The sequence below is a fragment of the Lasiosphaeria miniovina genome (assembly GCF_030549165.1).
Source record: "Lasiosphaeria miniovina strain SMH2392-1A chromosome Unknown B0T26scaffold_1, whole genome shotgun sequence".
NCBI classification, from domain to species: Eukaryota; Fungi; Ascomycota; class Sordariomycetes; order Sordariales; family Lasiosphaeriaceae; genus Lasiosphaeria; species Lasiosphaeria miniovina.
In genome coordinates, this window is record NW_026848220.1 from 6,718,340 (window position 1) to 6,734,094 (window position 15,755).

The following is a 15,755-nucleotide window of genomic DNA, read 5'->3' on the forward strand; positions in this document are numbered from 1 at the left end:
GTTTTAATGATTTATTGGAAGACCTTACAGGTTATTGGAACTGGCGGGGTTTTTGGGGCTCTCAAGATATCATCTAACGCGACGACATTATGCTTGGGCTATAAGAAGCGAGACAGGGGAAAAGGCGTTCACATTGGTCTGAATTCGCGCAAATCTCGAAGGAGGTATTGCCGAGCTGGGTATGCAGAAGGCGGTTTTCTTTTCCGGTGTGTCAGATGTTAAATCGCTACACTCGTATGTACAAACTCGGCGAGTCTTACATATGGGCGGTTTTTGGTTACGGTTTGCTTCATGCCAGTTTACATATACCTTGGGAGTTGTTATTTAGTATTTTTATGCACAAGGAAACCAACTCTATTTTACATGTCTAGGTAGTCCATATTTGCGGTCCCAGTCGTGTCTTATACTCCTACAATGGCTGTCCGAGCTTTCCGGGGCGCAGAACCACCTATGTAATGGATGGCAATCGTACCACACTGTCTTGTCACCTTTTTACTTCTTCTGATTTTGTATAGCTACCGGAGCTGCCTTTGCCGACACATCCGGAACCTTGACATCTTCGAACTCATCTTGGCCGACGACGCTAAGTGTGTAAGCGTCTAGGAAAAGGATGTGTTAGCAATTGCTCACACCTTGGCTGCCGCGACACGGCTAGCGCATTAGATGGACGCGCAGACGTACAGATCCCAATCGCGAATGCCGTAATGGCGGTTCCGAGGACGGCATTCTTGACGAGATAAGGCTTTCTCGCGCGGATGAGCGCGGCCGATTGGCGGTACTGCCGGTCGTAGTAGCTTGATTGCTGGAGCCTATTCCACGGAGAGTGTTGCGACTTGTTAGACTCTGGTTTTTTATACCAAGCGGACACGGTCACACTGCAAAAGGGACAAGTAGCATACCCAGCCATGGCTCAACCAAGGAATTGAGTGCCCGGGGAAAAGATATAGCTAGACAGTCCGTAATGCGCAGCGTGGATTGTTTCGCGACACGATCACGTCACAGAATCTTTGACTATCCGCCTCGGATAACTTTCGTTGCTGCCCTTGTGGGTCTCGCTTCTGATAACGACTTTTCTTATCGTGCCGTAGCCAATCGTCTGTCTTCACGTTACACCCCTCCAATGTGGCTTGTGAACAGCAGCAGCTAGCTGCGGCATTAGTTCGGCTAGGTATCTGGGGCGCAGGCTCCCCTGCCAGCTCGCCAGCCCTTTCACGTCAACCCACTTCCTGGCGACGCGTCAAAGGCTCAGGCAAGCTGGCAGACCTCCATCGTCCCAAAACTCGACCACAAATCCGGTTGCGCTTCTCAACGCAAAAGTACGCCGCCGACCCATCGACACCGATTGCGCGGGCGTATTGACGATGTATTGATGGTCGATCTAGCTTCCCTCGCTTGCATTTGCTCTCTCAATCCTCGATCTGGCAGCTACGACTTTTTTTACGGCCGCGGCTCCTCTTCTCGAAAACGCCGGACTTTCGCGACGCGCAGCATGAGCGACCTCGGCTCCAGTCCCTACAGATCAATATCGAGCAGCTTGGGCGGGGTTGCGGTGGTTGATTGCGCGCGCTTTTTGACAGCGACAAATCCGGGTCCTCTACTACGGGCCGTGGATGGGTGTATGACAACAGCTCCACGGCTTCTTTGAACGGGAGGGAACTGCCCTCTTTTTTTTTGTCGCTCCATTTGCGCATCAGGTTCTTTTCGTAGATTCTTTGACCTCCGCAAGCCGCAACTACAAAAGCCAAACCGCCCAACAACCTTCTCTCTCTCTCTCAAAAACAGCAGGCTGCATATTCGCCCTCGCTTTGCTCGCGTACCCATTTCGGTGTCGCGGAGCAAATCTCCTGGCGACATATCTAGCATTGCTCCTCACTCCCTCGCTTGCTAGTCTCATTCGCCCGCCGCGCTGGGGGGGGAGGGGGTGACCTTCCGCAAATATGGCTGCCCCTGTAAAGACCCTCTCTGTCAGCGAGCAAATACAACAGCTCAATGCCGCACGCAAAATCGTCCTCGAGAATGCCGCTTATTACGATAGAATCGTCAAGGGAATATTGCCCATTATCGGCCCCTCGTCGCCGGTCGAGCTGCGAAGATGGGGGTCAGAGTTCCTTGCCGAGTCGCTCTCGACCCCGGCACTGTCTCTGCGGGACAAGGAGAACCTGACTGTGTCGATCCTGGAGACGTTGCGGTCGTTGGTGGAGAGCCCGAACGAGGATCCTCTAGTGCTGAAAGCTAGTGTCATGGCAGCCGCCAGTGCTTACCCGGTCGTCGTGAGATGGATGTAAGTGTTTTTAGAGACTGCTGCTTGCTTCTTGCCGCGTGGGCTGTTGCTACCGTTGGGCGCTGTTGCCCGGTGTTGCTCGGTGTGCTATGCTATGCCCCCCGCTCAGTGCGATTTTGCCCCATGTGCACACAAGCTTCTTTCCGAGCCATACCCCTCGGGGTTGTTGGACGAGACAAGACCCCATAAGCTGTCATTGGGCTGTGGACTTGCTGCTAACCGTCTCTCTTTCTCGCAGCATCCACAACTCTTATAATGTTGAAAGTTGGGAACATATGACGGCCATCAAGGCTAGAGTCCTGCGCATATGGGACGGAGCTGTGACGCCTGTCAAGCTTTGCTGCATCAAATTCGCCCAACGAGTGGTGCTCGCTCAGACGGCCTCCAACGGCATGGAGCAACAAAAGGTTAGGATGGCATCGTCCCCTGAATCCGAGCCCATCCGCTGACAGGAGACGCAATAGCATACCGGGCTCGATATCTCTCTCAACATGATTCCATCGAACCATCCGGTTCTAGACCCTCGCCTCCTTGAGGCTGAAGCAACCGGCCTCTTGGATAGGATGCTTGGCGTTCTGCAAGATAATAGCAGGTTAGTATGGTCCTATTCTATTGTTGCTGAGTGGTTTCCGACAACTGACAAACGTCCGTCGTTGATACAGTGACGCTCTGCTGGTTGATGCCACACTCAACTGCCTGTCCATACTTATCCGGACCCGCCCGGGCACGTCGGCCAGGATTGTCAACTCCCTGTTCAACTTCAACCCTTTCAAGCTCGCGAACTCGCCTATGACTCCCAAGAATAAGGTTCTTGTGAAGTCGATGGAGAAAACCACTAGGATGCTTTTCACTCATTTAGTAAAACGGTATTGATGCCCGGAACACAGCACCGCAATGGCACCCAGCTGACTTCTATTTAGGGATCCAACTAACCCCCAAGCTGGGCGCCTTCAACAACACGTCGAGAAGCTAGCGCGGTCACGAGCCGAGATTTTTGACGATGTGAACCGCAAGCGTGCTTTCGCTGAACAAGCCAACGCTAATCACGTGGATGCGAAGAGGCAAAAGACTGAGGCCGGACCGGCTCGGCCTCCGATTCAGTCTTTGGCTCCCGGGCCACAGAGTCTTGCCGCTGCCTTCACTCTTACGAACAACCTTGGTTTACAAGGATTCGATGCGACCCAGGTCCCCGCAGCACTCGCTGCAAGAATAAGTGTGAAAACGCTTGCAACCATAGACCAACGTATCTTGGACCAGGCAGTCAATGTAAGCAGTGCTCCTGTGAACTTTTCCATCGATGCAGAGATGTCGCTGACACTTTGATAGGGGATTCGAAATCGCTTCGCAGCTCTCTATGCGGCGGCAGCTCCAGCACAGCCTGTCGTCATTAACCCTGAAACAGCCCCATTAGGAGTTGACGAAGATGATGACGACTACGAACCCGACTTCTACGCAGCCGAGGATACCGAGCAGATCCTTAATAAACTAGACAGTGCTCCTCCAGAGGAAGTACCCGAGAAGCCTGCCGATGCCACCTCGTCACTTGCCCTTGGCCCATTCAGACTACCACCTCCACCGCTGCTAGATTCCGAGGCCGCGAGCAAGATAGCTCCGGTAGCCGCGTCTCGTGTTTTCGGCCCCCTGAACAGCCTTGAAGAAGCGCCGCTGCGTAAGAATAAGACGGGAATCAACCGACTGGCAGTGACCTCATACGACCGAGACTCGTGGTTGACCTTAATTACTCGCCTCGCCACTCGCACCACAGCCGGTCTCGAGGATCCCAGCAGCGAGATCAAGGCCGAGGAGTCCACCGGTGCTCTCGACCGGCCTCGCATGAGCTTTAGCAACGTGATCCGAGAGTCGTTGTACAACTATATTCTTGAAGACTGGCGCCGTCGCATTGAAGTCGCCGTGGCCTGGCTCTGCGAGGAATGGTACAACGACCAGCTGACGAAGCGGAGCCGAAGTGACGCCCCCTTGCACTATGAAAAGTGCGCATTACGCTTAGTGGACGGCTTCTTGAGTTATATCACCGCCCAGGATAAAGTCCTCACCCGGTTCCTTGCCGAGATCCCTGAACTGAGTAGAGCTCTGCTAGGGCGGCTCAAGTCTCTGTGTGCAGACCCCACCACAGTTCACCTAGCGCTTACCAGTCTGCTGTATCTGGTTATGATGAAGCCGCCCGTAAGAGAAATTGCTTTGGATACCGTGGCGGCTATCTGGGTTGAATGTAAGTTAAACTCGCCATTTCTATCCACGCGAACAGGAAGAGTTGCTGACAGTTTTACCTAATCGCGCAGACGAGGACGCACGCCCCTTGGCTGGAAAATACCTTGTCAAATGGCGGCCGGGTTTTATCGAATCCCAGACCCAAGCCGCCACCAGCGGCGACGGGCCATCCAGTGCCATGATCACGACATGATATGGCCTGGAGGCACGAGATGTTCCAAGTGTGCATGCATTTGTCAGAGTATGATGAATTGTAAACGAATGCCTTCTACTGTACATTACGCTACGGGATACACCACCTGTTCCCAACCCTGTTCGCGGGACGAAATATCATGTTGCATCTGAAGAATTTGGGGCTGTCTCCGCCACCCAGTTGGCGAAACGAAACGAACTAGGCGTGGGGTTACGAGGAAGGCGGCGTTTGGGAAGGTCAAGAAAAGAGAGGCATACAGTGCCTTTTTTTGTATTTGTTGTATGTATACAAAGATCATGCGGCGGCCACCAGGATTACCAGATCGGGATCAGCCTTCGCGGCTGTGGGGGTGTAGGAATGAAAGCAACCAGCTTCTCATAGGTATCTGTCCTGGGAGAAATGGCAGCATCATCTGGCTTAACTTAAGGATTCAGCGGGGCCAGCGAAGTCAAAGACTTATTTACATAATGGACACATAGGATAGGCTGCTATTAACACCTGAGAGCATTGCGGCAGTCTAGCCCGCGGCCTGAGATGAAGGATGCAGAGTAAAGAAACGCAACGGCAACACATGCCAAAGTTGACGTGCTCGCGTGCCCCGGCATAAAGGAATATATTGGAGCTCTCGATAACACGCCACAGCACTAGGATTGCCATACCGAAACGGCAGGGGTTTCCCAACAATTACCAAACATCCGGTCGCTTGGAAGGCTATATAATCAGGGGTATTGGCCAGACCTGAGGCTTTCTTTTGTAACTCGCCCTTGCCCACGTGAGAATGCGTCCATTCACTTCATTCGCTGGGGACAAGGCAGCGGAGATGAGACATGGAGGATTTTTTTCTCTTCTTCACTGGTAATAATGAAGTTGGGACCGACCAGCCTATACCAAGGTGCCTAACCTACCCTCCCTACCTATATCGCAAATTCGTGCTTCAATACTATACCCTCACTCGCGTGGTGGAGTCGTGGTATCCAAAAGATTCATTTCCAGGGACATGGACGCTGAATCGTTCGTTCATGCAAAAAGGACGCTAGCTCCCGCTGTTGGCCAGATTTTTAGGGTGGTGTGAAATGGGAAGGGAAGGGAAGGGAAGGGAAGGCGGGAAAAGTTACACTTTCTAATCTGAAGTGCCTTGGGTACCGCACTTATCAAAGTTCAACGATGTCGAAACGAATTCGACGAGGGCGTTACTCGAGGTACGGTACAGTACAAAGTCTATGACAGTCAATCTGCTTGCTTAGGTTGCCCGCCAATTCCTGCAGCGATTTCACAGAGCCCCTGGTCCCAGATCAGCGAAGAGTCCCGATTTGACACCTCGAGGCGCCCCGACCGTCGGGTTAGGTCAGGGGTCGGGAGACGGAAAAAGGGGAGCGAAGACGGAATCTCTTGCATCCCCCTAATCTAGAAGCCGATCAAGCGGGGCCACAGGGATGCTGCCCCAAGGCTCTCCCACGAAACCCCCAAATGCGTTGCTATAGCAGTGGGGTCGCTCGGTGGGCGACCCGCAAGAGAGCCAAGCGCAACGCGGCTCACACCGCCAACGCGAAAGCCTTGACGGATTTACAGTGCCTACAAGTGCACGACGCGCCGCCCTCACCGAACGCTGGGTCGCGAAAAGACCGTCTTTCTCTGTTTTGACTTCTTAAGTTTGCTTTGGCCCTCCCGCGGATTTTTAGGCTGCATCCAAAAGAAAAATAAGCAGCAAAATAAAAGCCACTAGAAGGGCTAGGCCGGGCGTTGAACAAAGCTGTCGTCTTTTTGTTTCTCCTATTGCCGTCAAAGCCCTCCGGCGCCCCTTTCGACTTGCGATTCCCGTAGCAACGGCGGAGACGACGGGAGTGGCCAACACCAATCGGTATTCCGACGCTGCAACTCTCCTGGACACAAAGCATCCCCCCTTTTTTGGGTGTTTGAGTTTCTTACAGAAGCGCGACGGCTTTGGATACATTGGATTTCTCGAAAACGTGCGCCGCCGGGTCTTTCCAATTAGACGCGTGCCAGCCAGACGTCAAAGTAGCACCGCCGCTAGACTGCTCGGAACAATCGCTGCAGGCCGTAAGCACCAGCTCCATCGCACCAGCTGCGCCCCAGAAGCATTCAGAACAGAAACGAGAAACGAGGAAAAGTAGAAGGGAAAGTGTTGTTGGAGGGTGTTTTTGCGGGACGGACGGAAAGACGGACGGACCCGCCATGTTGGTGCAAACAAGACATTGATTGCCCACCCTATCAACCTAAGGTAGCCTTGTCCACTGCGTGTATCCGTCCGTATCCAATCCAGTACTGTAGGTACTTGTACAGTACATACCAGACAGCGACAGCAGCACCAGACCAGACGCTATCCTTCCGCAAACGTGAGAACTATGCGCAATCGTCTTCTCAAAGCCCGGCCGCATTCCGAAAACCACAAGCCCTGCTTCTCAATCTACCAAGACGGCGACCAAGGTATGCATCTATCCGCCTTCGCCCTCTCCTTTCTGTTGTAAACCTTCCCTCTCCGGTTCCCCCACCACCCCAGAATGAATGCATATTTTTGCAGATCCTGAAACAGCCGCCTCAGCTGCACACATCCATTTCACATGACGGCCGCCTTGGCTTGGCGCGCGCGTCCCGGGGCAAGATACCGCACCCGACGTCTTGTCTTGGAGGGAATGGGGATGCGCGGCAGCCTTTGTGATCACCGATCACCGCTTGCAAAACATACCTGCACGAGTTACTTCAGTTCTTTCCCTTCGTCCTCCAAGATCCAGTACCAGCCGCGAGATCACCCAGAAGCCGTCAAGACTAACAGTTGGTTTTTGTTCTCTGCCAGAAGACACAACGGTGTCTGACAGATCTGCGGAAGCGGCGCAGGCCGCGGTAACACCACGATTCGAGACCATACTGACGCCGAGAAGACGACTGTCCAAGCTATTGCATGACCGCGCCTCGTCTTCGCCTCGGTCAACCCTATCGCTCGCCTCGCAAGGCGCCGTAAACTCGTCCATGTCGAGGACCTCCGCCACCAACGGCGGTGTCGTCAACGGCAAGGCACTTCCGCCGGCCCCTTCGGCGTCTCCTTATGCACCACAGGCCCCGGCCTGGATGATGAACGCCACCATCCGCACCGTCGCTAGCTTTGACGGGAGGCACCGATACTCAGAGGACTCGAGCAGTGTGGACGGGTCGTCGCCCGCGCTGTCGGCCTCGCGCAACTCGGCCTTCTCCAGCTCCGGCACTAGTAATGCCAGCGTGTCCTCGGCCTCTCAACATCGGCATCAGCAGCAGCAGCAACAGCAACAACAACAGCAGACACAGCAGCAGAACGGGTACAGATTATCACCATCGGGTGCGAGGATAAAACACAGCTCACTAGCAGCAGTACAGGACGGGACGCCAGACGCGTCTAGGTCGTTGTCATCTTTTAGCGCCACAAGGTCGAGCATTGACGTTCCACAAAGAGAGAGCAGTCTAGCCGCAACAACAATGGCGGTAAATTCAAATACAGAGCCACCGTCTGGCGGTGGGGGAGGAGGGCTGGGGTTAGGCTTGAACGAAGTCAATCTCAGTGCGACCGAGGCACATTTATCAAACGGGTGGGATTCTACAGTAGGGAAAGCCGGCCTGGGCAAGACAGGGCGCGTCATCAACCGGCTCGTCTCGGACAACGAGGCACTGAAGCGTGACATACAGATCGAACGACTAAGAGCCGAGGAGTCTAAGCAAGCGGCACGGTTACTGGAGGACAAGCTGGAGCGGATCGCGTCCGAGTATGAGAGCCGGCTGCTCGAGGCCAACGTGACCAAGGCGCTGCTCGCCCGCAAGGAGCGCCAAGTAGAGACCCTACAAGCGGCCGTGGGGCTCGAGAAGAAACGCGCGGTGGACGCGGGCGAGCGGGAACGCACGTGGAAGGACGAGATGGAGAGGGCGAGGGCCGAGGCCAAGCGGCAAGTTGATGAGGTGACCAACTACGCCGCCCTGGTGGAGGGCCGATATAACGCCATCAGTAGCCACTGGCGCGACCAGGGCGCCGAGGTGAAGCGGTCGGTCGGCAAGATGCGCGCCGAGATCTCGGGCCTCCTCGAGGAGCGCCGCAAGGACGATGACCGCATCAGCACACTCCGCGACCTGTGCGACCAGCAGGACGGCAACATTCGCGAGCTCCATCAGCAGAAGGACGAGATCACCGCCCAGTTTGAGCGCTACAAGGGCGAGCAGGAGGCGGCGCTGAGCGCCATCAAAACCAATGCCGCACAGCGCGAGGAGGAGCAGGAGCGCACGCTCAGAGAGTCCAAGGAGGTGCTGGACAAGCTACGCTGGGCGCTGAACGTTAAGGACAAGGTGGACTGGGCTCAGTAGTGAGGGCCCTGGCCATACTCTGGTCCTCTTCGCGCTGGTTGCCAAGCGATACTGTAGGGGAAAAGAAAACAACCGCATATTACTACCCTGCCTACCTATCCCAAGCCGATCCCTTTACTCCCCACCTACCACACACGACGCAGAAAACGCGCCCAACCTGGTTCTTTATCCCTCCTAATGGTGGCGGGGAAGAACCCCCCTACCGCCTCACCCAGAACTAAGAGAAGAAAATAGGGCAGAAGGAGAGGCCCTTCTTTAAGGAGGAGAACAAGTGGGTAAACAGAGGGAAAACAATCCGCTAGATGAGCTGCGCCGGCATACACACACTGCGCAATAAGGCGCTCAAAGGATTGGGGGAATGGGGAAATGGGGGGAAAAGATGGGCAAAGGGGAGGGAGGTGGTTCGGAGCATCAGGAAGATACCTACCTATGTCCTTTTCTTCTTCCTTTTTCTCCGTCTCTCTATGTATTTTGATTTTCTTGTCTATCCTTGTTACTTTAAATCTTTTTTTCTTTTCTGTTGTTTTACTCTGGTGTGTTGTTTTATTTTATTTTAGTTATTATTCACGACATAACATAATGATGATGCCGAGGATTAGAAAAGACGCAGACGAGAAAGAGGAAGAAAAGTATTTGTTTATGCTGTACGGGTACGTGCCATACGCGGATATGTACGACATACTGCGTACCAGAGGTAAAGTCGGGCTTGGGCTGAAAGGAGAGGGCATACGTCTAATCTAATTTAGGTATGACGTATTAGTCTGAGAAGCTGGCCTGGCAGCGAGATAGGTACGGCGGTGAGGGAGATGGACAGCCCTCTTTTTCTACGGGGATTGTCTGTCTATCTGTCTGGGTAGGGTATGGTACGGTGAGCATAGAATAGCAAAGCATAGCATAGCGGGATAGGGGCAAGGCATAATTTTGCGCAAAGGAAACATAAGCTCGCATGTGTGCAACGGTTCGCCTCGTTGCTAGCCTGTCGTTTGTGCTGTATATGCAATGTGTAGATTAAAGTTGGTCACCAAAAAAAAACCAATACCCGAAAGGTTCTCGGATCCGGCTACAATTGGCGCATCACATGCCGGCCGCTCCGCTCCACACACCCGAACTTTGAACGGCCCGGAGCCGTCAAGGTTCGGCTTGCTTTGTGCGTGTACACTGGTTTGTCTTGTTTCTTTTGTCAAGGCTGGGGGGGAGATGGTTGTTGCGTGAATGTTGGAGGCCCCTTTATTTACTTCCTGGTTGCTTCAGTGAGGTGGCTGTTGCTTAAAAGAGTGTGTGAACGTATATCGTACCTGAGGTGCCAAAGATTGGAAGCTGAAGAATAGCAAGCACCTTATGGACAAGTGACGTAGGTAGCCTGTGGTGGCTCTCACTTTCCATGTGTTGACCCCTACGCGCCTTCCGTCCCACCACTCACTTCCAACTCAAATGGAAGGCATGGCGCCGTTACTTGGTCAACTGCCCTCCCAAATTCTAGTACTTTCTTTACCAGGCAGCTGCCATATTTTCTGGCCCGGCCCGCTCACTTCTAAAATATTCTTTTCTCGACACCTAACCGACCTTCATAGCCGCCACGGTGACTCTTTTGTTTCTAACCTGCCTAGCACCGCATTCGGTAGCACTCCGTCGGTAAGGGCCTACTCAGGTCCTTCCTTCCGTATATTTCCCCTCTTCACCAGTAGGGAAACGCACGAGTACTGCTTCCGCTTTTGGGTGCTCTCTACGGTCATATGTGCTAACCACTGGGCCTCTCTCTTTATCAGATAACTTGCAGAATAACGGCTACGCAACTCTCGTGCCGCAGGATTGTAAAGCAGGTACGCATACATTATCATCATCATCATCATCATCATCATCATCGTCGTCGTCGTCGTCGTCGTCGTCGTCGTCGTCGTCGTCGTCGTCGTCGTCGTCGTCATCATTATCATCGGCGTGGAAGTGTTCACCATGAGACCTGCTATCTTTCACCTCCAACACTCCCCACTTCGCATAAACAATAACCATTTCATTCAGCTGACCCTCAGTATATCATAATTCGTCCTCAGGATCAAGAGATAAATCGACCCGGTGGCTTGGCATGTCAAACCGCAAAAATGGAACATATGCCGCGATCAGAGTGGTATAGGTCCAGCCTATGGATCTTCAAGCCCAAAGCAATTGAGCGAATCATAGCTGAGCTGAAGGAAGCAAGCCCCGTAGGTGCAAATCCCACTCTTGTACTTCCATGCCGTTACTGACCTGTCGTTGCAGAGTAATTCTCAGTTCACCTACGATGCCGAGTACAACTGGTTCCATATCATCTGCCACCCCGATGACGCCAAATCCATACGGCAATCACTCAGCCGCATCAGTCATGAAATTGAAGACGAGACTTTTGACAAGGACGAGGACAAAATTTTGACTCCTGAAGGGGTCCTCCGGGTAATATCGCCCTCTCTATAAACGTGGCAAATTCCAGACGTTGACTAACGCCAAGTACCGGTAGGAAAACTTCGAGACCGACCTGATCAGCCTCGTACACATCTCGGGCACAGAGGCTGAGGCTCTCAAGGCTCTCGCCTTCCCAGAGCGGTTTTCACAGTTCAGTCACAAGGCCATTTGGGACAAGCTCGACTCTGAACAAGACCACTTCGGAACTGAACCTCTCACAATTCACGATATCGTCACCGAAACTGGCTTCAGACAGCTTGAGAGCGATACTGGCGCCATGATTTCTTTTACCCCTTCTGGAGCCCTAATTTACCTTGGGGCTAATAACCAAGAGTCGATCGACGAGATTCAACAGAGGCTCGATGTTTTACTCGAGCTCAAGGTGAGTGCCACGACCACCAAAGTCTAGGCATCCAGACATCCAGAGATTCAGAAGCTAACAGGTATACCAGAAAACTACCCAGCCGCAGCCTGAGCATCTGCTGTTTGCTGAGGACTACGTTGAAAAGAAACTTCCAGAGCTCACGGCTGATACCCGCTACATGGTCAATATCGAGCCTAAGCTAGCCTCCACAACTCTCCTAGATCGGCTCAAGGTCCAAGACCTGCAGGGCAATTATAAGAAACTTTACGAGGAAGGATGCTCAATCCGACTCTGCACATACGACTGCGACTTGAAATATCATTTCTCGTTGCTCGGCCCCCCGATAATCGGCCGATCTAGCAGAAAGTACATTTTTGGGAACCGTCCAATTGCCAAATCCAAGAACGTAGAGGGGTCCTTCGTCGCTGCCAATCCACAGCCACCCATCGCGCTCGCCACGCCGGCTACGCCGGTTACACTTGTTACCACACAGGTTAACCAGCATATTGACCCGACTTTTACCCAGACGACTTATCGAGCGTCCAGCAAGGAAGAGAAGGTATCGAAGTGGATCGAATCCATCCCAGACAATGCTGGCATTATATCGTGCCCCGGTAGTCCTGAAGGCGTTACCCAAGCCTCTCAGGTATCTGGTGCCATACGATCTGCGGCCCGAACCTCAACTGTTAGTTCTGTGGCACAGATAGACTCGGAATTTCCGGGAAAAGACACATTACCGGTTCTGGACGACTTGATAGATCTCGAAACTAACACAGCACAGATCCCGCAGCCCAAGCCAGCTGGACATGAACAGACTATCGTCTCACAAATACTAGAAGAAGCCAACCCTGAGGACTTAGCGCGTCGTTTTGAGAAGTTAGTGGCATTGCCGTCCAATACTACGCCGAAATCACCTCCGGACGGACAATATAATGGAGCTTATAACATGAAAGCAAGCACCTCCCATTTCCCGGGATGGCAATTTCTCCTGGAAACAGAGAAGAAAACTTCATCAGCCGACCAAACTCCCGGTTCAGGCGTTCGGTATACCGCCTCTGGATCTCTGATCGAATTGTTTCCCAGTGGCTCTGGCAGTGGCTCTTCCAATTCCCTAGGTACATCTATTACCTGGAGCATGAGCCCGCTAGTTCCTCAGACGGTTTCGAAAACGACCAATCTGGGGCGTTCGGCGATACGAAGTGACTCTGTCGTAGGGGTGCTAGCCACTTCACCTTCCACTCCCACCACACCGACTCCCCCAGTAAAAGTCTTAGAGAGGGACGAAAAGGATGCTCATCGATTTAGACGTTACTTGGAGTCCGGGGCCAATGGCTTCCAGACAATGAATCAGCAAGCAAAGTCGAAAAAGATGGCCCAACCTCTCGGAAAAGAGAATGCCACTTGGGTAGAGAAGTCCCCACCGACCTTTACTGAGGAGATTCACACGGCCATGACAAGGCTGCTCGCCACGGGCCCGTATTTACGCGGAAGAGTCTCCGTAAGTGCGGAATTTGGTCGGGCAATCCTTTTGAAAATGGACCCATCCGGCCTATCCTACAATGCCTCGGGGTCGCCTAGCAGTGGCTGGGGCAAAACAGTCCTGATAGACCATCTGAACAGCTTGATGACTAAAGACGAAACCTTTCAGTTTACAACCATCCTCGGCACCTTTGCCGCAGATGTGGACACTATGATCAATACTAGAGATAAAGATAATTGCCTATGGAAGGAGAACCCGACCTCCTCTTGGACCGTTTATTCGTTTCATTGTTTCAGTACCAGCCCGCCGGGCCGCTTCATTGTCGATATTATAGATGATCTGACGAATGGCTTCTCCTATAAGCTACAGCGGTACACTCGACGTCTCGGTTTCAATGGAAATGTCGCTGTTTACGTCCATGGATTGCTTCGCAACTGGGACTTGCGTATAAAACTTTCCCACGATGACGATGAAATCAACGAGCAACTATTCAGCACCTTTGCTAGGGCGCTCATAGATTCACTGAGAATTAGTAGAAACATCGAAGGACCAAGCGGCCTTGAGCTACAATTTCCCCTGAAGAGCGACTTTGGCGTCATCATTCGGGATGTCCGTGTTACCACCAAGTGGCGTTATCTCAGCCCCAATTCCAGAAGCGCACTCGACGTCAGCGAAGTTGAGCAGCTAGAGGTTGAGCCTGTTGGTGGCGGTGCCTTCCGCACCGGTGGAGGCAACCAAAGCGCACAGTCGGCTCGGTCCTGGACCCCAGAAACAGCCAAGAAGAAGAAAGATGAGGGAGAGTTTCCTCGCTGGTACGAAGCCTCCATCACCTCCACTAGGGCGGAGGCTCTTTTCTTGCAGAACAAGTCACTACGCCTTGGCCAGAAAGCAGAGTGGGACGCCAATACCCTCCTCGAGCAGCATATCTTTGAGGACATCTACGGTCCAGCTCTGCAAATGCTGAAGACTATGGACCATGTGGGTGGGAACGACAACAGCAACATTATGAAGAAGATCAAGATGAATATACCCAGACGAAACAATCCAAAACCCGTTGTGCCGGGTAACGTTCCCGTCACAAGGAGAACCCCTCTCACAAAGAAGGAACGCAAGAGGGCCCTGAATTCTCTCACGGAAGTATCGGATTCGTTTCCCACCGAATCTGACAACGTCTCTACTCAGTCGCGCCCTTTCTGGTGAAGTCACAGGTTCGATACGGTGCAGGCATTTGCATCACGTCGAACACCGCCTCAAGGAGGACCAGAGAAATTCGTTGGCTTGTATGGTTCATGTATGGTCTTTGATTTGCACTCTTTATCGTCTCTGCAATTACTGGCGGTCTTCTCAAGCTCTCACGGGGAGCTCACTGCAGGCTTCTCATATTGAACGGATCTTGGCTGGAAAGCGCAGATATCAGATCAGGAGCCTAAGAATATTCGGCAGAGGAAACTGCGGCAAGCAGGGCAGTAATAATCTCACAGGGGGGACAGTGGTTGTTTCGGCTTCGGCGAATTCTCACTAGAACTAGCCGTAACTTTGTTTACTAGGTTAGTGTTAGGTAGCGATCAACTTTGACGAAGGTTTTGGATCTTTTTGCCCCCGGTTCCCGTGAGCTTGACCCCATTTTGTTTGTGCCTGACTGCCTCCACTCTCAGCCACCCACGGAAAGCTTCACCCCTTATTCGGGAACCAGGTGCGTAGCTACGTAGCACAGCAGTACAATTTCGGCAAAACCTTGTTCAATCAAGCCCTTTGTTAGAAATGGCGTTAGATTGCGTCTTCTTGCGCAGCCACCTCGCCTTAACCGCCGAGGTGCTAGGTACGAAGTGCCAGTAAGCTTTTTGTCGTGCGACGCGGGCAGAATCCTGCATTTTCGTAGACCTTAATTTGGCGTTAAGCTATGTACAAAGGGGAGGGGGACGACGGATTAGGGGAATTATATTGCTCCCCCCCGCGCGTGCGAACGAACAAAAAGGCGTGCTCCCTCACTTGAATAGCCCTTCTCCGTCGCTCGTGAGCCTTGAATTTCACTTTTGCTTTCTCATATTTGGGAGGTATAGGTCACTCGGAACTTTATCTTTTATCTCATTTTCTAGCGGACAAAAGGGTGGAATGGTTGTAAAGGAGACTCAAGCAGCGGGCCGGAATGCCGTCACTGTGGGTACAACTGCTACTACTGATACTACCGACCCAAAGACGTCGCTGCACTCTCCTGCTCATATTGCTCAGGTGCAGCGGCCGCTGCAGTCTGGAGAAGATGTTCCCCACGACGGGCTATCGACTGTGGCTGCTGGTGTTGTAGGCGGTGGCGACGACGGCAGCGATGACAACACTATCCTCCCTAGGGGCGAGGTTAACCATGTGTACGAGGAAAAGGCTCGGATATTGAATCGTGCGGTGTGTGACAAACCAAGGAACCCCCCAAGCCCCTTTCGTG

At 52.8% G+C, this 15,755-nt stretch overlaps 6 protein-coding genes across 6 annotated transcripts; 4 read left to right on the plus strand and 2 right to left on the minus strand.

The window, feature by feature from the left end:
* Positions 1-296: 296 nt before the first annotated feature.
* Positions 297-1,000, minus strand: B0T26DRAFT_690037 (uncharacterized protein). The gene is made up of 3 exons (XM_060441061.1): positions 900-1,000; positions 682-809; positions 297-599 (listed from the first exon to the last, which is right to left on the minus strand). The coding sequence occupies exons 1-3, from the start codon at positions 905-907 to the stop codon at positions 493-495; spliced, it is 243 nt and encodes an 80-aa protein (XP_060303773.1). The 5' UTR covers positions 908-1,000; the 3' UTR covers positions 297-492.
* Positions 1,001-1,814: 814 nt separating this feature from the next.
* B0T26DRAFT_86207 (uncharacterized protein) lies at positions 1,815-4,746 on the plus strand. The gene is made up of 7 exons (XM_060447763.1): positions 1,815-2,281; positions 2,520-2,688; positions 2,746-2,873; positions 2,944-3,147; positions 3,202-3,547; positions 3,608-4,511; positions 4,582-4,746. The coding sequence occupies exons 1-7, from the start codon at positions 1,938-1,940 to the stop codon at positions 4,701-4,703; spliced, it is 2,217 nt and encodes a 738-aa protein (XP_060303774.1). The 5' UTR covers positions 1,815-1,937; the 3' UTR covers positions 4,704-4,746.
* Positions 4,747-7,066: 2,320 nt separating this feature from the next.
* On the plus strand, positions 7,067-9,041 carry B0T26DRAFT_631075 (uncharacterized protein; the record flags this gene model as incomplete). Its single annotated transcript, XM_060436315.1, has 3 exons — positions 7,067-7,148; positions 7,516-8,151; positions 8,191-9,041. The coding sequence occupies 3 exons, from the start codon at positions 7,067-7,069 to the stop codon at positions 9,039-9,041; spliced, it is 1,569 nt and encodes a 522-aa protein (XP_060303775.1).
* A 365-nt stretch (positions 9,042-9,406) lies between these two features.
* Positions 9,407-9,987, plus strand: B0T26DRAFT_690046 (uncharacterized protein; the record flags this gene model as incomplete). The annotated part of the gene is made up of 1 exon (XM_060441062.1): positions 9,407-9,987. A coding segment is annotated over one exon (376 nt), but the record flags the coding sequence as incomplete, so codon positions are not given.
* On the minus strand, positions 9,407-11,048 carry B0T26DRAFT_867844 (uncharacterized protein; the record flags this gene model as incomplete). Its single annotated transcript, XM_060447848.1, has 2 exons — positions 9,407-9,815; positions 10,872-11,048. 2 exons carry the CDS (start codon positions 11,046-11,048, stop codon positions 9,798-9,800), a joined length of 195 nt encoding a protein of 64 aa, XP_060303777.1. The 3' UTR covers positions 9,407-9,797.
* Positions 11,049-11,146: 98 nt separating this feature from the next.
* On the plus strand, positions 11,147-14,518 carry B0T26DRAFT_845453 (uncharacterized protein; the record flags this gene model as incomplete). The annotated part of the gene is made up of 5 exons (XM_060447589.1): positions 11,147-11,239; positions 11,295-11,465; positions 11,530-11,856; positions 11,927-12,532; positions 12,842-14,518. The coding sequence occupies 5 exons, from the start codon at positions 11,147-11,149 to the stop codon at positions 14,516-14,518; spliced, it is 2,874 nt and encodes a 957-aa protein (XP_060303778.1).
* Positions 14,519-15,755: the final 1,237 nt, after the last annotated feature.